Source organism: Schistocerca cancellata, chromosome 3 (assembly GCF_023864275.1).
Source record: "Schistocerca cancellata isolate TAMUIC-IGC-003103 chromosome 3, iqSchCanc2.1, whole genome shotgun sequence".
Classification (NCBI taxonomy): domain Eukaryota; kingdom Metazoa; phylum Arthropoda; class Insecta; order Orthoptera; family Acrididae; genus Schistocerca; species Schistocerca cancellata.
Window position 1 is genome coordinate 672,994,293 of NC_064628.1, and position 19,989 is coordinate 673,014,281.

The 19,989-nt window shown below is 39.2% G+C and overlaps 1 protein-coding gene across 1 annotated transcript in view; it reads right to left on the reverse strand.

Moving 5' to 3' along the window:
* The window catches only part of LOC126175644 (phosphoinositide 3-kinase regulatory subunit 4), a 189,732-nt gene that overhangs the window by 129,136 nt on the left and 40,607 nt on the right, over positions 1–19,989 (reverse strand). The window contains exons 6-8 of the mRNA XM_049922534.1: positions 15,055–15,181; positions 2,331–2,503; positions 2,046–2,198 (exon numbers count right to left, since the gene is read on the reverse strand). Of these exons, the coding sequence (XP_049778491.1) occupies positions 2,046–2,198; positions 2,331–2,503; positions 15,055–15,181 (453 nt within the window). The remainder of the gene's footprint in view (positions 1–2,045; positions 2,199–2,330; positions 2,504–15,054; positions 15,182–19,989) is intronic.

Here is a 19,989-nt window from a genome sequence, read left to right on the forward strand (position 1 = left end):
AGTCTTGACTGCAATAAAATATTTATTGCCAACGATAACCAGTTTTGGTCAAAATGTGACCACCTTCAGACTATATTACACCATGATGGCAGGTGTTGGTGTTGAACAAAACACATATTATGAATCCATGAATGTCTATTGCTGCAATGAGCAGCTGACAGTAGTGGACCCACAATACCTGCACCATTAACTGCCACCACCTGTCATCATGGTCACGTTATTACTGAAATGGGTTACCATTGCCAATAAATATTTTATTGTGATCAAGACTGTTTTTAATTCAATTTTACAATATTTTATCAAGACCACTGATATTCTACACAAAAAATGTTCTCAAAAGTTACTATAAACAAATCAAACAATGGAAAGTCCAGGATTGAATAACAGCAATATTGTGAAAAGGGTAGATTGCTACTTACCATACAGAGGATGTTATCAGTCACAGGCAGCACAACAAAAAGACTACTGTACATTTTAGCTTTCAGCCAAAAGGTGTTCTTCTGAAGTAGAAAACATACACAGATCTACATTAGCACAATTCAAACACACATGACCACTGCCCCTGGTCACTGTGGCCTGTCAGGTGGGTAGGGGAGGGAAGGATAGCAGGGTAGGGAAGGGGGGGCATGCAGGGAGCTTGTGGGAACATGCAGGGATGTGTGAGGACAGGACAGGGCTGCTGGGTGCAAAGTCAGGAGGCTGTGCTGGGGAGTAGGAGGGGGGAAAGGGAGGAAAGGGAGGAGAGATGCAGAGAATGGGGAAAAAGACTACTAGGTGTGTTTATGCAATAGAAGTCATGTATAGTGCTGGAGTTGGAGCAGAGGAAGTAGGTGGAGGACAGGGACTAGCAAAGTTTTGAGGTCGTGGGGGTGGGGGGTACAGTATGAAGGATATGCAGTATGTAGAGTTCCCATCTGTGCAATTCATAACACCTGGTTTTCATAGGAAAGCTCCATATGACACAGGCTGTCAAGCAGTCACTGAAGTGAAGCTTATCATGCTGGGCAGCATGTTGGCCAAAGAGACAACTGGACTACCCAGTTGCTGAACACACTGCCCAACACGATGTGTTTCATTTCAATGACTGCTTCACAGCCTGCACCATCTGGATCCTTTCTACCAAAACCAATCTTTCAAAACTGCACAGGTGGAAATCTCCCCGCAAAATATTCTATGTTTCCGTAATCCCCCTAGTCTCAACCTTCACTAGCTCCTGTCCTCCATTTACTTATCCCTTTTCCTGCACCCACTCCAGTACAACACAACCTCCTACCCCACCAACGCAACCAGTAGTCCTTTTCCCCTTCTCTAGTTCTCCCCTTTGCCAGCCCTCTCCCCTAACCTCCCGGCTGTGCCTAGCAGCCCTACCCTCTCCCCATCACATCCATGCACACTCCCACTAGCAGCACTACATCTTCTCCCACCCCATCCTACTACTATCCCCCTCCCCCACCAAGCCTCCTCCTTACCTGACCACCCACCCAGGTTGCTGCTCCCATCAGATGCAGTTACCATTCAGGCCAGTCACAGCAGCCAGAAACAGTTGTCACATGTGTGTGAGTGATGCTTGTGTGAATGAGTGTGTGTTTTCTACTTTTGAAGAAATTATGTATAGCAGTTTTTTTGCTGCACCTGTCTGCGATTTGACATCTCCTCTGAATGGTAAATATCAATCTATTTTCACTATTGTTGATACAAACATATCAGTCAAAATAACCTGCAATACACTATGACTGTGCATCTTTATTTTTCATAAATAGAGCTGTCATCAACCTACTGGCTATCTTGAACACCACAGTGCATAACTAGACATAGCTCCATTACAAGTGGTGTGTGCCTTACACTTGTGAACTTCCTTACCCAGCCAATTATAGGTGGAACTACATTTTAATTTGTGCTCTGATCACGGTTACTAAAAAAGTTTTCATGTTAAACTGTAATTCATTAACATCAATACTAAACACTTTTGTCAGTATAAAATGAAATACTTAAATTAATCATGAAAGAAATATCTTTTCATTATTTCATATAACTTATTTTCTCACCTTATGCAGGATGTTACTAGAGCTGTAATAATGACTAGGCCATCTGAACCATTAGGTATATCAGAATCACTGTCGTCTTGATCTGCTGGTCTCTTTTCAGCCTCTGGTACTGGCTTCAAAATATTTATTATGTTATTTACATCTTTTCTTAATCTGAAATAATAATTTTAAAAATTCAGCATAGTCCTCACATTTGAAATCCAGAGAAATAATTGACTTATAATTATAAAAGATGCATGGTAAAGTACATCAGAAATGCATATGGCTTTCCTTCTATCATCTTACCTGGCAATCTTCTCATCTGGTGATACAATAGGTGCAGCAGAGAAAAAATGCATATATGACTGCAAGAATGAGTAAAAGTATTCAGGAAAAGCTTTACCCCTTTGTTGGTCAAGATATATCTCTGCTGACTGCCGCTTTGTAGGGTCCCTCTGAAGCATATCTCGCAGAAGTTTCTGTACAGATTGAAATTATATCCAGATACAATCTCAGCACACAATGGAATTATATTTTATTGCAGTTTCTGCATACAATGCAATTATATTAGAGTATAAGCACTTTTTAAATCTTATTATGTCACAAACAACAATGATGAGATATTTGCATCACTGAAAAAAATATACTGCCCATAAATAATGTCAGCTAAGCGCTCCATATACCCAATAATGTATAGTTTATGTGAATCTATTTACTGCAGAAAAGATGTAACTATAGGGCAAAATTTCTGATGGCCAGGAACTGGAGAGAATGTGATAGCATTTAAGGAATATGGGGAAATGGGACGACAACAAATAAAAACAGCAGACTGCATTAAGAACTTATCAGGCAGTTAAAGTTAAGTCTTACCAGTAGGTGCATTAATTATTAAACACCTTACAAATCTTGATGTCTCTATTTTTCATTTACATACAGTGAACATATGCTTCCCTGCTTATGGCAAGACAATGTAAACACGGAATCTGAAAAAGTGCATCAAGAGATGGCAAGTGTGCAACCAATTTCTCAAGCCACAACATCATATGTACTAGAAATACCCTACCACAGAGCAGTGCAACCTCTTCACAAGAATGTAATAATATTGTGCTGCATTCTACGTGGGCATGACAACCAACGAGCTGTCCGCATGAATAGCCACCAACAAACTGGTCAAGAAACAACTGGACCACCCTGTTGCTGAGCATGCTGCCCAACATGACCTCCTTCATTTTAATGACCGCTTCACAGCCTGTGCCATATGGAAACTTCCCACCAACACAAGCTTTTCTGAATTGCACAGGTGGGAACTCTCCCTGCAAATGTCCTACATTCCTGTAGTCATTGTCCTCATCCATCTAGCCTCTTCCATCCAGTATTTTTACTTTTCTACTTTTCTGCTACCCTCCCCCGACCCCCACACCCTCCATCTAACCTCCCGACTGTACCTAGCTGCCCTACCCTCTCTTCACCTCGTCCCTGCATGCTCCCCAGCAGCACTTCACTACCCTGCTATCCCTCCCCTTCCCTGCCCCAGCCTCCTCCTTACCCCAACCTCGTTGCCTCTCCCATCATCCACTGCTACTACTGTTCGTAGTGTGGCTTCAGCTGCCAGAGACTGTGGTCATGTGTGTGAGAGTTGCGTTTGCGTGAATGTGTGTGTGTGTGTGTGTGTGTGTGTGTGTGTGTGTGTGTGTGTGTGTGTGTCGTCTGTTTTTGTAAAGGTCTTGTTGGCCAAAAGCTTACTTTGTGACAGTCTTTTATTGTGCCTATCTGCGACTCAGCCTCCTGCTATATGGTGAGTAATGACTACCCCTTTCATAATACTGTTACGTTCCATCCTGGATTTTCCTTTGTTTGATTTTGACGTCACATGAATGGTCAGGGACGATGAGCAAGAATTGTCTGAAGCATAAAAAAAGTCAAACTGGATAATGTTATGTCACAATCAAATAATAAGGAACACCAAATGTTATAACATCTGGTTGTAGAAGACAGGGATGAAAACTGCCCCTCTTAGAGTTGCAGTACACAAAGCAGCATTGTACCTGGTCTACTGAAATCATTTATCGGGCTTCTGAGAGTTCATGAAATTTGGGGATTGGTCACATGAGGTACAGCTCCAGAAGCTTTAACCTCATAGTCTGATTGAACTTCACTGTAGAATATGGCAGATCTTGGATCTCATTTGCCTGAAAGTAATTTGCAGACTGGTGTTGGTTCTGTACATGTGTGAGCTGTCTTGATGACACAGACTAAACCCACTAACTTATACCTGAACTTATGGCATCTATTATGAACTATCAAGTGTAGATCATTTTGTGCCTCAGAATGTAGCCAAAATATCCTCCAAACTATAAAATTTTAAGCAGGATAATGCATTTCATTACATATCAAAATACAGGGTGTTTCAAAAATGACCGGTATATTTGAAACGGCAATAAAAACTAAACGAGCAGCGATAGAAATACACCGTTTGTTGCAATATGCTTGGGACAACAGTAAATTTTCAGGCAGACAAACGTTCGAAATTACAGTAGTTACAATTTTCAACAACAGATGGCGCTGCAAGTGATGTGAAAGATATAGAAGACAACGCAGTCTGTGGGTGCGCCATTCTGTACGTCGTCTTTCTGCTGTAAGCGTGTGCTGTTCACAACGTGCAAGTGTGCTGTAGACAACATGGATTATTCCTTAGAACAGAGGATTTTTCTGGTGTTGGAATTCCACCGCCTAGAACACAGTGTTGTTGCAACAAGACAAAGTTTTCAACGGAGGTTTAATGTAACCAAAGGACCGAAAAGCGATACAATAAAGGATCTGTTTGAAAAATTTCAACAGACTGGGAACGTGACGGATGAACGTGCTGGAAAAATAGGGCGACCGCGTACGGCAACCACAGAGGGCAACGCGCAGCTAGTGCAGCAGGTGATCCAACAGCGGCCTCGGGTTTCCGTTCGCCGTGTTGCAGCTGTGGTCCAAATGATGCCAACGTCCACGTATTGTCTCATGCGCCAGAGTTTACACCTCTATCCATACAAAATTCAAACGCGGCAACCCCTCAGCGCCGCTACCATTGCTGCACGAGAGACATTCGCTAACGATATAGTGCACAGGATTGATGACGGCGATATGCATGTGGGCAGCATTTGGTTTACTGACGAAACTTATTTTCACCTGGACGGCTTCGTCAATAAACAGAACTGGCGCATATGGGGAACCGAAAAGCCCCATGTTGCAGTCCCATCGTCCCTGCATCCTCAAAAAGTACTGGTCTGGGCAGCCATTTCTTCCAAAGGAATCATTGGCCCATTTTTCAGATCCGAAACGATTACTGCATCACGCTATCTGGACATTCTTCGTGAATTTGTGGCGGTACAAACTGCCTTAGACGACACTGCGAACACCTCGTGGTTTATGCAAGATGGTGCCCGGCCACATCGCATGGCCGACGTCTTTAATTTCCTGAATGAATATTTCGATGATCGTGTGATTGCTTTGGGCTATCCGAAACATACAGGAGGCAGCATGGATTGGCCTCCCTATTCGCCAGACATGAGCCCCTGTGACTTCTTTCTGTGGGGACACTTGAAAGACCAGGTGTACCGCCAGAATCCAGAAACAATTGAACAGCTGAAGCAGTACATCTCATCTGCATGTGAAGCCATTCCACCAGACACGTTGTCAAAGGTTTCGGGTAATTTCATTCAGAGACTACGCCATATTATTGCTACGCATGGTGGATATGTGGAAAATATCGTACTATAGAGTTTCCCAGACCGCAGCGCCATCTGTTGTTGAAAATTGTAACTACTGTAATTTCGAAAGTTTGTCTGCCTGAAAATGTACTGTTGTCCCAAGCATATTGCAACAAACGGTGTATTTCTATCGCTGCTCGTTTAGTTTTTATTGCCGTTTCAAATATACCGGTCATTTTTGAAACACCCTGTATAAACCAATAACATCCTCCCATACACCAATCCTGTCAATGGCATCTCCCACCCCATCAAAAGTAAGGCCACCTGTGAAAGCACTCAAGTAATCTATCAACTTAGCTACAAACACTGTGTTGCATTCTACTTTTGCTAGTTGCTGTCCACCAGTTATCAATTCTCTTCCCCCCCCCCCCCCCTCCCCTCTCCCCCTTTACAACCCCTCGATCCTGCACCTAGCAGCCCAAACCCTGTCCACACGACATCCCTGCACACACTCATAGGTGGCACTACCGTCTTCCTCTATCCCTACCCTGCTGTCCCTCTTCTTCCCGCCTCACATCCCTGTTGTACCCTTACTATCCATTTGAGCAAAGATTGCTGCTTACCTCAGAAGTAGTCACAGTCAGGTTTCAGTGTCCAGATGTGACAGTGGCCATGTGTGTTTGAGTTGTGTTTATGTGAATGTGTGCAAGTTTTCTGTGTCTGATGAAGGACTTAGTCCAACAGCTTAATATATCATCTAGAGTACTTCTCATGGTACTTGTCTGTTACTCAAGAAGCAACTTATTATGGTATTTAATATGGTGAGTAGCTATTTATCCTATCAATATTGGTGTTACAGCCCAATTCGGTTTGATGAGTATTTTGAAAAAGTCCAAACAATGACCTACAACAACATTTGGCCAATATTAATCCAATTAAACACTTATGCTAAATGGTAGAGAAATTTTTTCATTCTCAAAAACTTCCATCCAGTATCAATACTGTGTGAGTAGCTACAAAACTGCATAATTTCATATTTGTCGATAGGAATTAAGTCCACCTGATAAGTTTTTGCCATGTCAAGTCATTTTTCATCATTCAGAGTCAGCACTACATAACATTGCACAATTACTCACTGAATCAGGTCCTGTAAATGACCATTCAGCTGATACAAACACAGTTGCACTTATACCGAGCCAAACGCCTAATGAGAGACAAAAATTTAACTGAATCTTAAAAATTAAGATGAAAAAGTGCTCAGCACAAAGACTGATAGTAGACTTTAATTGAAAATAAATAAAGTTTCATTAACACAGGCAACAATAGTACCGTATGGGTGCAACATCAGGAGTACACCACTCAGTCACATGTCTTGGGACTTACAACTGAAAGCATTGTAAGATGGATCCATCATAATTATCTTGCAGTGAGGTAAGTAAATAATAAACTGTTCTCAACTGGAAGAATCCTGATGAGTATAGCTCAACCATAAAAAGTAACCTACAAGGCACTCAAGCAACATATCTTTGAGTACTGTTCAAGTTAATAAAATAGGTGAGGTGAATAAAAAGTTTTAAGGAATGTGTACACTGACTGAATAGATATCATAAGTACATCATCATGTATGAATGGTATAAACTACATTCAAACAAATAAAAATGAAGTATTTATCAATCATATATCTGAGAAAAGCAAAAAATTCTTGGCCTGACATAAAGATGGCATCAATATCAAGATATTTTGTTTTTGTTATGTTGGTGCATGTTGCACAATGATGGAACTAAAGTGTCAACTTATTGTTTGGAATAGTTTTCCTTACATGAATTTTTAAAATAAATATGCTGTGTAATGGTACGCTTACAGGTGTTCTCCTGAGTTATTGTTTCATTTTATGCATAATAATTTGACAACCAATCCAGTTGTCTTCTTCAGGTGCTACAAGTTTTGCTGTTATGTGTACTCCCTGCCTGGATTCCAAACAGACAGTGAACTACTGTTAGTCTCACATCGCTGTCTATGGCAGAGTTCAATTTCCAATGCCCCCTACGCCCTTTGACGCTGTTTTGATTTTCAGATCTCGCAATGATGTTCTCCCAGAGCTTTTCTGCTATTGTGGATGTGACGGCCAGTGAGATTTCAGTAAACCGATTGCAGGACTTGAGAGATAACAGTTATGTTATGCATGTTGCATTAAAACAGATATATTGAAGTAATGTGCAGTCATTTTCTGTTTTGTTTTAAATTTATCATCATTAAAATTCATACCAAGTGGATAAACAATAAATCAGTAAATTGTGGTTGCATTAAAAATGACCACTCTGAGTAAAAATAGTCCACAGGAATGACAACCAAAACTGCAAGCATGGGTGCGAACATCAAGAATGTACACCAAGTGTTACTGAACAGCAGGCAATTTGAGGTGTGTAAAATAGATAATACTGCAGGTACATCAAAAGAAAAAGTAAGGCATATTTTAGAGGAAGAATTAACATGCGAGATGAGTGCTGTAAGTTGATAACACACAACTGAATTCCCCATCTATATTAGCACTATTTTAAAAGGAAAGGAGGGAGTTTAATGTATCACATCCTACTGTCAACAAGATTATTAATAACAACATAAAAACACTGAGCCTGGACAAATATTGGGAATTAAATCAGCAGTGTCCTTTCAAATGAAAATAAATCATCCTGCCATTTGCCTGAATGAATCTGGTGAAATACAGAAAAAAAATTTAATTGTTGGACAGGAATTGAGCCCTCTTTCCCTTGAAGATCAATCCTGTGTCATAACCACTGCTCGGTATGTTTAAAACAATTTCAAAAATAAAACAATAATTTAAAAAAACTGATATTGTGCACAAATATGGACGAGACGTGGGACCACCACTTCATACCAGACACAGTACAGAAACACAGTAGGTGTAAGGTAGCAGTTATGAACCAAGCAAAATTGGTTTCACCTGCAGGAATGGTTATCTGGTATGCAATAGGTACTCTTCTTGAAAATTACTTCATGAAAGCTAAGACAGTAGCTTGCAAAATTTCCATGTGTTCTGTATGCCTGTGGGGAGAGTCATGAAATGCATCACACAAAATTCATATTTCTTACGGACAATGTGCTTGTCAACAAAAGGAGCTTCACCAATAAAAAACTCAAGGTCAGAAGTATGAGTCTAAGTTTTTGAAATAAGAGCCTATTTACCCAATTTGGCACCTACCCACTTTCCACTATTCCCAAACCTATACAAATTTGTCACCAGAAACCATTTAAAGTCCTATGTAGATGCTTTGGCAGCCACAGGCAAGTATTTTGCAATGCTTCAACGGTCACATTTTGATAACGCAATCAACTCACTGGAAACATCAGACTTTATGGATGATTAAAACTGTGTGCCCCACCAGGACTCAAGCCTGGAAATGTGCCTTTTGCTGGCAATGCTCTTACCAACGCCAGAAAGTTTCAAAACAGTGCACAATCTGCTACAATGAGAAAGCTTCATTCCAGAATCACTGGAAATATTTTACACAAAGTTCACTTACCTAACATGAACTACATCCAAAATTTAAGTATGTTTCTGAGCTAAAAAGATGAAGAACAGCTAAGCCAAGAACTTTTCAATATGCCCTCATAGATAATACAGTAGAGACTCAATTACAATTATCTGGATTGTCACCTGCAAGCAAGTATCTTTGTTGTCTAGTCCAGGTGTGCACAGATATGTTGCACTGCCCCATGCATTTCATTACTGTTTCAGTTAGACAGCATGTTTCACTATTGAGTTAGATAGCACATGTTTCATTACTGTTTGAGTTAGACAGTTCCAGTTGCTACACCGCTGTGCTGTGACACTTCTGTGCTTAAAAATGTCAACGCACAAGAGAGTGATATTATCACTTAAAGATAAAATATACATTATTGATTCATTAAAAAAAGGAGAAACTTGTTGCAAGTTAGCCAATAAGTATAGTGTGGATACTTCTATGATAAGCATATTAAGAAGAATATTGATTAGATTTTGTAGTACACCTGCAAACTTGATAGTGAATGTAGGAGTAAACGTCGAAAAGTGTTGTTGTTGTTGTGGTCTTCAGTCCTGAGACTGGTTTGATGCAGCTCTCCATGCTACACTATCCTGTGCAAGTTTCTTCATCTCCCAGTACCTACTGCAACCTACATCCTTCTGAATCTGCTTAGTGTATTCATCTCTTGGTCTCCCTCTACGATTTTTACCCTCCACACTGCCCTCCAGTGCTAAATTTGTGATCCCTTGATGCCTCAGAACATGTCCTACCAACCGGTCCCTTCTTCTCGTCAAGTTGTGCCACAAACTCCTCTTCTCCCCAATTCTATTCAATACCTCCTCATTAGTTATGTGATCTACCCATCTAATCTTCAGCATTCTTCTGTAGCACCACATTTCAAAAGCTTCTATTCTCTTCCTGTCCAAACTATTTATCGTCCATGTTTCACTTCCATACATGGCTACACTCCATACAAATACTTTCAGAAAAGACTTCCTGACACTTAAATCTATACTCGATGTTAACAAATTTCTTTTCTTCAGAATCGCTTTCCTTGCCATTGCCAGTCTACATTTTATATCCTCTCTACTTGACCATCGTCAGTTATTTAGCTTCCCAAATAGCAAAACTCATTTATTACTTCGAGTGTCTCATTTCCTAATCTAGTTCCCTAAGCATCACCTGATTTAATTTGACTACATTTCACTATCCTGGTTTTGCTTTTGTTGATGTTCACCTTACATCCTCCTTTCAAGACACTGTCCATTCCGTTCAACTGCTCTTCTACGTCCTTTTCTGTCTCTGACAGAATTACAATGTCATTGGCAAACCCCAAAGTTTTTATTTCTTTTCCATTGATTTTAATTATGACTCCAATTTTTTCCTTTGTTTCGTCTACTGCTTGCTCAATATACAGATTGAATAATATCAGGGATAGGCTACAACCCTGTCTCACTCCCTTCCCAACCACTGCTTCCCTTTCATGCCCCTCGACTCTTATAACTGCCATCTGCTTTCTGTACAAATTGTAAATAGCCTTTCGCTCGCTGTATTTTATCCCTGCCACCTTTAGAATTTGAAAGAGAGTATTCCAGTCAACATTGTCAAAAGCTTTCTCTAAGTCTACAAATGCTAGAAACATAGGTTTGCCTTTCCTTAATCTTTCTTCTAAGATAAGTCGTAAGGTCAGTATTGCCTCACGTGTTCCAATATTTCTACGGAATCCAAACTGATCTTCCCCGAGGTTGGCTTCTACCAGTTTTTCCATTCGTCTGTAAAGAATTTGCGTTAGTATTTTGCAGCTGTGAATTATTAAACTGATAGTTCGGTAATTTTCACATCTGTCAACACCTGCTTTCTTTGGGATTGGAATTATTATATTCTTCTTGAAGTCTGAGGGTACTTCGCCTGTCTCATACATCTTGCTCACCAGATGGTAGAGTTTTGTCAGGAATGGCTCACCCAAGGCCATCAGTAGTTCTAATGGAATGTTGTCTACTCCCGGCGTCATGTTTCGACTCAGGTCTTTCAGTGCTCTGTCAAACTCTTCACGCAGTATTGTATCTCCCATTTCATCTTCATCTACATTCTCTTCCATTTCTATAATATTGTCCTCAAGTACATCGCCCCTGTATAGACCATCTATATACTCCTTCCACCTTTCTGCTTTACCTTCTTTGGTTAGGAGTGGGTTTCCATCTGAGCTCTTGATATTCATACAAGTGGTTCTCTTTTCTCCAAAGGTCTCTTTAATTTTCCTGTAGGCAGTATCTATCTTACCCCTAGTGAGATAAGCCTCTACATCCTTACATTTGTCCTCTAGCCATCCCTACTTAGCCATTTTGCACTTCCTGTCAATCTCATTTTTCAGACATTTGTATTCCTTTTTGCCTGCTTCATTTACTGGGTTTTTATGTTTCCTCCTTTCATCAATTAAATTCAATATTTCTTCTGTTACCCAAGGATTTATACTAGCCCTCATCTTGTTACCTACTTGATCCTCTGCTGCGTTCACTACTTCATCCCTCAGAGCTACCCATTCTTCTTCTACTGTACTTCTTTCCCCCACTGCTGTCAATTGTTCCCTTATGCTCTCCCTGAAACTCTGTACAACATCTGGTTTAGTCAGTTTAACCAGGTCCCATCTCTTTAAATTCCCACCTTTTTGCAGTTTCTTCAATTTTAATCTGCAGTTCATAACCAATAAATTGTGGTCAGAGTCCACATCTGCCGCTGGAAATGTCTTACAATTTAAAACCTGGTTCCTAAATCTCTGTCTTACCATTATATAATCTATCTGACACCTTTTAGTATCTCCTGGATTCTTCCATGTATACAACCTTCTTTTATGATTCTTGAACCACGTGTTAGCTATGATTAAGTTATGCTATGTGCAAAATTCTACCAGACAGCTTCCTCTTTCATTTCTTACCCCCAATCCATATTCACCTACTATGTTTCCTTCTCTCCCTTTTCCTACACTCGAATTCCAGTCACCCATGACTATTAAATTTTCATCTCCCTTCACTATCTGAATAATTTCTATTACCTCATCATACATTTCATCAATTTCTTCATCATATGCAGAGCTAATTGGCATATAAACTTGTACTACTGTAGTAAGCATGGGCTTCGTGTCTATCTTGGTCACAATAATCTGTTCACTATGCTGTTTGTAGTAGCTTACCCGCACTCCTATTTTTTTATTCATTATTAAACCTACTCCTGCATTACCCCTATTTGATTTTGTATTTATAACCCTGTATTCACCTGACCAAAAGTCTTGTTCCTCCTGCCACCGAACTTCACTAATTCCCACTATATCTAACTTTAACCACTCCATTTCCCTTTTTAAATTTTCTAACCTATCTGCTTGATTAAGGGATCTGACATTCCACGCTCCGATCCGTAGTTTTTTTTCTCCTGATAACGACGTCCTCCTGAGTAGTCCCCGCCCGGAGATCCGAATGGGGGACTATTTTACCTCCGGAATATTTTACCCAAGAGGACCCCATCATCATTTAACCATACAGTAAAGCTGGATGCCCTCGGGAAAAATTACGGCTGTAGTTTCCCCTTGCTTTCAGCCGTTCACAGTACCAGCACAGCAAGGCTGTTTTGGTTATTGTTACAAGGCCAGATCAGTCAATCATCCAGACTGTTGCCCCTGCAACTACTGAAAAGGCTGTTGCCCCTCTTCAGGAACCACACGTTTGTCTGGCCTCTCAACAGATACCCCTCCATTGTGGTTGCACCTACGGTACGACCATCTGTATCACTGAGGCACGCAAGCCTCCCCACCAGCACCAAGGTCCATGGTTCATGGTAAAGAAACCGAAATAAGAACCTTGGAAAAATCTTTGTATTGTTGGTTCTCCTAAAATCAATCAACTGGGCAGCAAATAAGCCAATATATGGTCCTTTGCTCTGAGAAAAGGCATTACTGTTAGGGTGTAAATAAATAAATAAAAAACAGATGGCAATGAATCAATTGTGGCAAGTAATGGATGGCTGCACAGATTTAAATCTCATCAAGAAATTCGTGAAATGGAAACACAAGACGAAAAAGTCAGCTGATGCAGAGGCAGAAAATTCTTTTAATAATGAATTTAAAAAAGAACAGGATGAAAATGACTATGATTTGGACTTTGTTTACAATACTGAAGAAACCAGACTAAATTGGAAACCGTTACCATCAAAATCTTTAGTGTATTATGTGTGAGATATTGTCATTGGTACTATGCAATTTTCATGTAATCTTTAATTCTTTAGGGTCACATTTCTGCCTACCATGATCTATTTATTGTTTACCATGATGTATTTACTGTTGTATCTACTTGAACAAAATCCTAAGTACTGTGAAAAACATAAATATCCAGTACCACATCATTTACATATAGAAATTTCATTCATTTATTAAGAAGTTTTATATAAAAGATATAGGCATTTGGTGGTACCATATCACATCTTACTTCCAGATGTAATTTGTACCTACTTAAACTGAAAACATGTAGGTATACACCATGCACATTTTAGCATACATAAGCTTTGAATTCCACAATACACGTCAGTTGTTCCATGAGTGGGTGCTTATGCTCTCATGTAAAGCTCAGGAACTATATCACGAGCTCCACAATATTTTGCAACAATCCACTATGCAGTTAAACTGACACTATAACTCATAATTCTTTTATGAACATGTTGTACTTAGACCACGAGCACTGCACCACTTATGCCTATGACTTAGTGTAGTTCACTTTATGTGCTGTGAAGAATACAATTATGTAGACCTAATAGCATTTCATGAAGTGATTTTGTATGGGCCACAGCTATGGCCTATATCTGTCTTGCATATAGGCTAGTTACCTTGATGACTGTTTTTTGTAAGGCTTTTGATATGGTTCTATGTTGCTAAATAATCTGAACTACATTTTATTGTACACTATTTTTTTAAAAATGACAGTGAACTGTTGTTTAGTATACGTTTACATGTAAAGGATGAAAATGTATATTTCATTGTAAGGTTTTTTTTTTTTTTTTCAAAATTAAGACTGTCTATTTTCAAAACATAATCTTATTTTAAATCTGTGATTTAAAATGTTACATAAATTTTATTAAAAATAATTTTAATGAGATTGGAGAGAAGCCATAATTGCAGTGTGGCACGTGCAATCAAAATTTATCAGTTATCAGACACTACTACAAAAACAATTGTGTACTTAATTATCTGTGAAAGCATTATACTAGTTACGTCATCATTGTGGTATGAAGTGATTAGTGTATGCTGAGGTATCAGCACAACGTGTTGTATGTTTTAATTGTGTGGTATTTTATTTGTGAGGTGCTGATCTTCCCTGCCACTTTTTGTTACAATCTGATGCAACGTCACTATGTGACATTCAATTTTGTAAAAAGCATGTACATCTAATAATGTTACAAGGTACATTCTAATGTTGCAATAGTGTACAAAATGGTTAAATGAAATCAAATATGTTTGATCCACCTTCACTTGGATGTTTGTTTTTGTAACTTTTAGATCCAATTAACACAACATACATCTGTCAGAACTGGTAATAGTAACAAAAAGAATTACTAGTGATCTTGGCAAACTTGATTTTTCATGACTAACTAAAATTAAGAGTAACAGGAGGTCCAGTATACTACATAAAAAAGTTTCCTGCAATCATGAGCTTATTTCTCCCATGAATATAACAATCACATTACTGTGGTAGGCATACAAACTTTGATGAATAGAAAGAAAAGAGAATAGAAGAAATTAAAGAGAGAAAAACATTATACATGTCCACTTACCTTTATGTCCGGATCATCAAGCTTCTCCAAGTGCCGTGAAACATTATATTCACCACTGTGGTAAGAAAGGAGTTGTGAGAAATCAAATGGTGGATGGCCTTCATTAAACAACTCCAGCAGGGCACACCTAGGCAAGAAATGTAATACAAATTCATGGAGTATTTCTTCAGTTTAAGTAGAAGTGATTTTTTAATGTTTCCACTTCAAGGCTAACAACATGAACTGCAACCATATTTCATGGTGACTTTTAAGATGGTTGGTTGATTCGGGGAGGGGACCAAACTGGGATGTCATCGGTCCCATGACTTTTAAGTCTGTGAGGAATAAAATATATTGCTCTTAAAGATGGACAGAAAAACAAGGAAACAAAGACTACAAAAACCGAAAGTATAAGGGAGTGCTGAAAAGTAATATCTCCAATTTTTTTATGTGAAAACTGTAAAAGCTTTTTTAATAAAATAAACATTTTAACATTCTACATTATTATTCTTCATGTCTACACATTTATTTCACACTAACAATGAACACATCTTTCCCAATGAGAGATCATGTTGTAGATGCTGTCACTGTAGAATCTTTGACTTTGTTAAGCACACAACTTCACCTCTGCTTGCACCATTTCATCACTATCAAATCTTCAGAGGTGTTCTTTAAGTTGAAACAGATGGGGCCAAGCCAGAACTATAGGGAGGATGATCAATGACAGCATGCTCAAGCTGTCAAATTCTTGCAGACGTCACGATGACTACCATTTACACACTACGATTTGCAACTCTCTACTGACAGAAGGCTGCAGATACGTAGAGATGAAGAATAACGATGTAGACATGTTAATAGGGTTTCTTTTATTCAAAAGGGTTTAAGAATTTTCACATTAAAAATTTGGAGTCATCATTTTTCAGCATTCCCTCGTATAATTATTCAGGAACATGCAAAATTGCTTTTCAAGTGTTTTTTTTTTTTCTTGTCAAAACCCATATTCAAAAGACCTGTCTGCCTGCTTAGCTGAGTGGTAACGTGTTCATCTCCCATGCAACCATGTCAGGGTTCGATTCCTGGCCAGGTTGGAGATTTTTCTCCACTCAGGGACTGGGTGTTGTGTTGTTCTCATCATCATTTCATCCTCATCACCAGCGCGCATGTCTCTCAATGTGGTGTCAATGAAAAAGACTTCCCCAGATGGGGCCACCTGGCCCACGATTCCATACGCTCATTTCATTTCCATTCCATAAGCACTTAATTGGCTGTCATGTAAAAGGCACTAATGCAAGTTTTTGATGAAGCAGATTCCTGATATATGAGGCACAGGCTGTATTCTACATCTACACCTACATCTTCACGGGTACTCTGCAAGTCACACTTAAGTGCCTGGCAGAGGGTTCATCGAACCACCTTCACACTAATCCTCTATTATTCCACTGTTGAACAGAGCACGGAAAAAAAAGAACACTTATATCTTTCCGTGCAAGCTCTGATTTCCCTTATTTTATTAAGATGATCATTTCTCCCCATGTAGGTCAGCATCAACAAAATAATTTTTGTGTTTGGAGGACAAAGCTGGTGGTTGACATTTCATGACAAGATCTGGCTGCAATGAAAAATGCCTTTGTTTAAATAATTTCCACCCAAAATACTATATCATGTCTGTAATACTTCCTATTTCTCAATAATACAAAACATGCTGCCCTTCTTTGAACTTTCTCGTGTACTCCGTTAATCCTATCTGGTAAGGATCCCATACCATGCAGCAGAAAATGGACAAGCTTAGTTTAGGCAGTCTCTTTAGTAGCTCTGTTGTATCTTCTACGTGTTCTGAAATACAACACAGCTTTTGTTTGCCTTCCTCACATTTTCTGCAAGTTCTTTCCAATTTAAGTTATTTGTAATTGTAATTCCTTGGTATTTAGTTGAATTTACTGCCTTTAGATTTGACTGATTTTTTTATGTAATCGAAGTTTAGTGGATTCCTTTTAGCACTCATGCGGATGACCTCACAAGTTTAGTTATTTAGGGTAAATTGCCAATTATTGAGCCATACAGATATCTTCTCTAACTCATTTTGCAAATTGGTTTTGATCTTTTGATAGTAAATGACAGCATCGTGTGCAATCAACCTATGACAGCTGCTCAGATTGTCTCATACATTGTTTATAAACATAAGAAACAGCACAGGGTCTATAACACTGCCTTGAAGAATGCCACAAATCACTTCTGTTTTACTCAATGACTTTCCATCAGTTACTATAAACTGTGACATCTCTGACAGGAAATAACGGATCCAGTCACATAACTGAGACAATATTCCACTAGCACATAATTTGATTACAAGGTGTTTATGAGGTACGGTGTCAAAAGCCTTCTAGAATCCTAGAAATATGGAATCGCTTTGAAATTCCTTGTCAACAGCACTCAACACTTTATGTGGGTAAAGCACCAGGTGTGTTTCACAAGAACAATGTTTTCTACATCCGTGTTGACTCTGTGTCAATGGACTGTCGTCTTCAGGGTAATTCATAATGTTCGAACACAATATATGTTAGAAGAGCCTGCTGCACATCGACATAAATAATATTTCGTAATTTAGTGGATTATTTCTATTGCCTTTATTGAATATTGGTGTGACTTGTGCAACTTTCCAGTCTTTGGGCATGGATCTTTCATTGACTGAGTGGTTGTACATGACTGTAAAGTATGGAGCTACTGCAACAGCACACAATGAAAGGAATCTAACTTTTTTACCATATGGACCTGAAGACTTGGTTTTATTAAATGATTTAATTTGCTTCAGTATTCCAAGGATATCTACTTCTATGTTACTCATGGTGGCAGCTGTTCTTGATTTGTACTCTGGAATATTTACTTCATCTTCTTTGGTGAAGTAATTTCACAAGGCTGTGTTTAGCAACTCTGCTTTGGTGCCATTGTCACTGACAGTATTTCCATTGTTATCATGCAGAGAAGGCATTGATTGTGTCTTGCCGCTAGCATACTTTACATATGACCAGAATTTGGTTTGGAGACAAAGTTTCTTTGTGGAAATTATTATAAGCATCTCGCATTAAAGTCCATGCTGAATTTCAAGATTCAGTAAAAGACTGAATCTTGGGGATTTTGCATTTGTTTAAATTTGGCATGGTTTTTTTTTCATTGTTTCTGCAACAGTGTTCTGACCAGTTTTGTGTGTTATTGGGGGAACAGCTCCGTTGTTTCTTAATTTATTTGGTCTAAATCTCTCAACTGCTGTCAATACTATTTCTCTGAATTCAAGCCACATCTGGTCTACACTTAAAATGTTAATTTGGAAGGAGTGAAGTAGAGTGGAGAAATGTCAAGTGTATTTTTATTTGCCTTTTTGGAATAGACAAATTTTTCATTTATTTTTGGTGGGTTTAGGAGTTACGGTATTCAATCTCGCTATGACAAGCCCTGTGTTCACTAACCCCTACATCAGCTTGGATGCTTGTTATTAGCTCAGTATTATTTGTTGCTAAGAGTCCAAGTGTGTTTTCACAAATGTTTACTATTCGAGTGGCTTCATGAACTAACTGCTAAAAATAATTTTCAGAGGATGCACTTAGTACAATTTTGGATGAAGTTTTCTGCACACATCCAGATTTAAACATGTATTTTTGCCATCATATCAAGGATAAACTGAAGTCATTGCCACCTATAATTGTATGAGTTGGGTATGTATCTGAAATTAGACTCAAGTTTTCTTTGACCCTTTCAAGCGATTGTATAAACTGAGTTGTGAGGTTGGTAAAAGGATCCAATTAGTGTTTGATTCCAGTTGTCAAGAATGTCCTCTACCCGTATTAGCTCACAGGAACTACTACTTCAATTTTAATACAAGGTAAACTACTTCTAACAGCAACAAACATTCCACTCCCACCTGTATTCAGCCTATCCTTTCTGAACACTATTAGAGCCTTTGCAAAAATTTTGGCTGCACTTATCTCTGGCTTTAGAGAGCTTTCGGTGCCTATAACGATTTGAGCATCAGTGCTTTGTGTTAGCGCTTGGAGCTCTGGTACTTTCCCAACACAGCTATGACAATTTGCAGCTGTTATACCGAGGTTCCTAGATCTATATTCTTCCTGTGTTCAATCTGCACCTTTGATTCTGAAGCCATTTTTGTGTCTCCCCAAAACCCTCTACTATAAAAAACCGCTCAGTTTGTGCCACACAGCCCCCACTACCTACCTATGTAGCTACCTCCTATGTGTAATGGACTCCTGACCTATTTAGTGAAACCAAAAACTCTATCAGCCTACGGTGCAAGTCACGGAATCTGCAGCCTACATGGTCGCAGAACCATTTGAGCCTTTGATTCAAACCCTCCACTAGGCTCAGTACCAGAGGTCCGCAATTGGTTCTATTGATTATGCTGCAAATGGCGAGTCCTGCTTTCATCTCACACCCAAGGCTGGCAGCCTTTACCACTTCAGACAGCCACTCGAAATCAGAGAGAATCTCTTCCAATTCAAAGCGACACACATCACTGGTATTGATGTGAGCCACCACCTGCAGTTGCCCACAGTCTGTGATCCACATGGCATCCAGAAGGGCCTGTTTCACAACTTGAATGACTCCACATGGAGTGCACATTGGTTTTCTTCCCCTCCTTGGTAGCCATGTCCCTAAGAGATCCCATAATATGCTTAACATTGGAGTTCTCAATTACAACCATGCCAGTCCATAAAAGCGATCCCCATCCACTGCTGCCTCAAGCTGTGTAACTGAAGCCAACATAGCCTGGAACTGAGAGCAAAGTGTTACCAACTCAGCTCACATCTGCACACAGCAATCATACTCCCTATCCATATTAAAGATGTTGGAAAACTACCCTTGAAGAAGTATTCCATTTCAGAAGACACACTATGTGCTTTCTAGTGTAAAAGCACAATGTAAGAGAAAGGTCCATGAATACGTCAG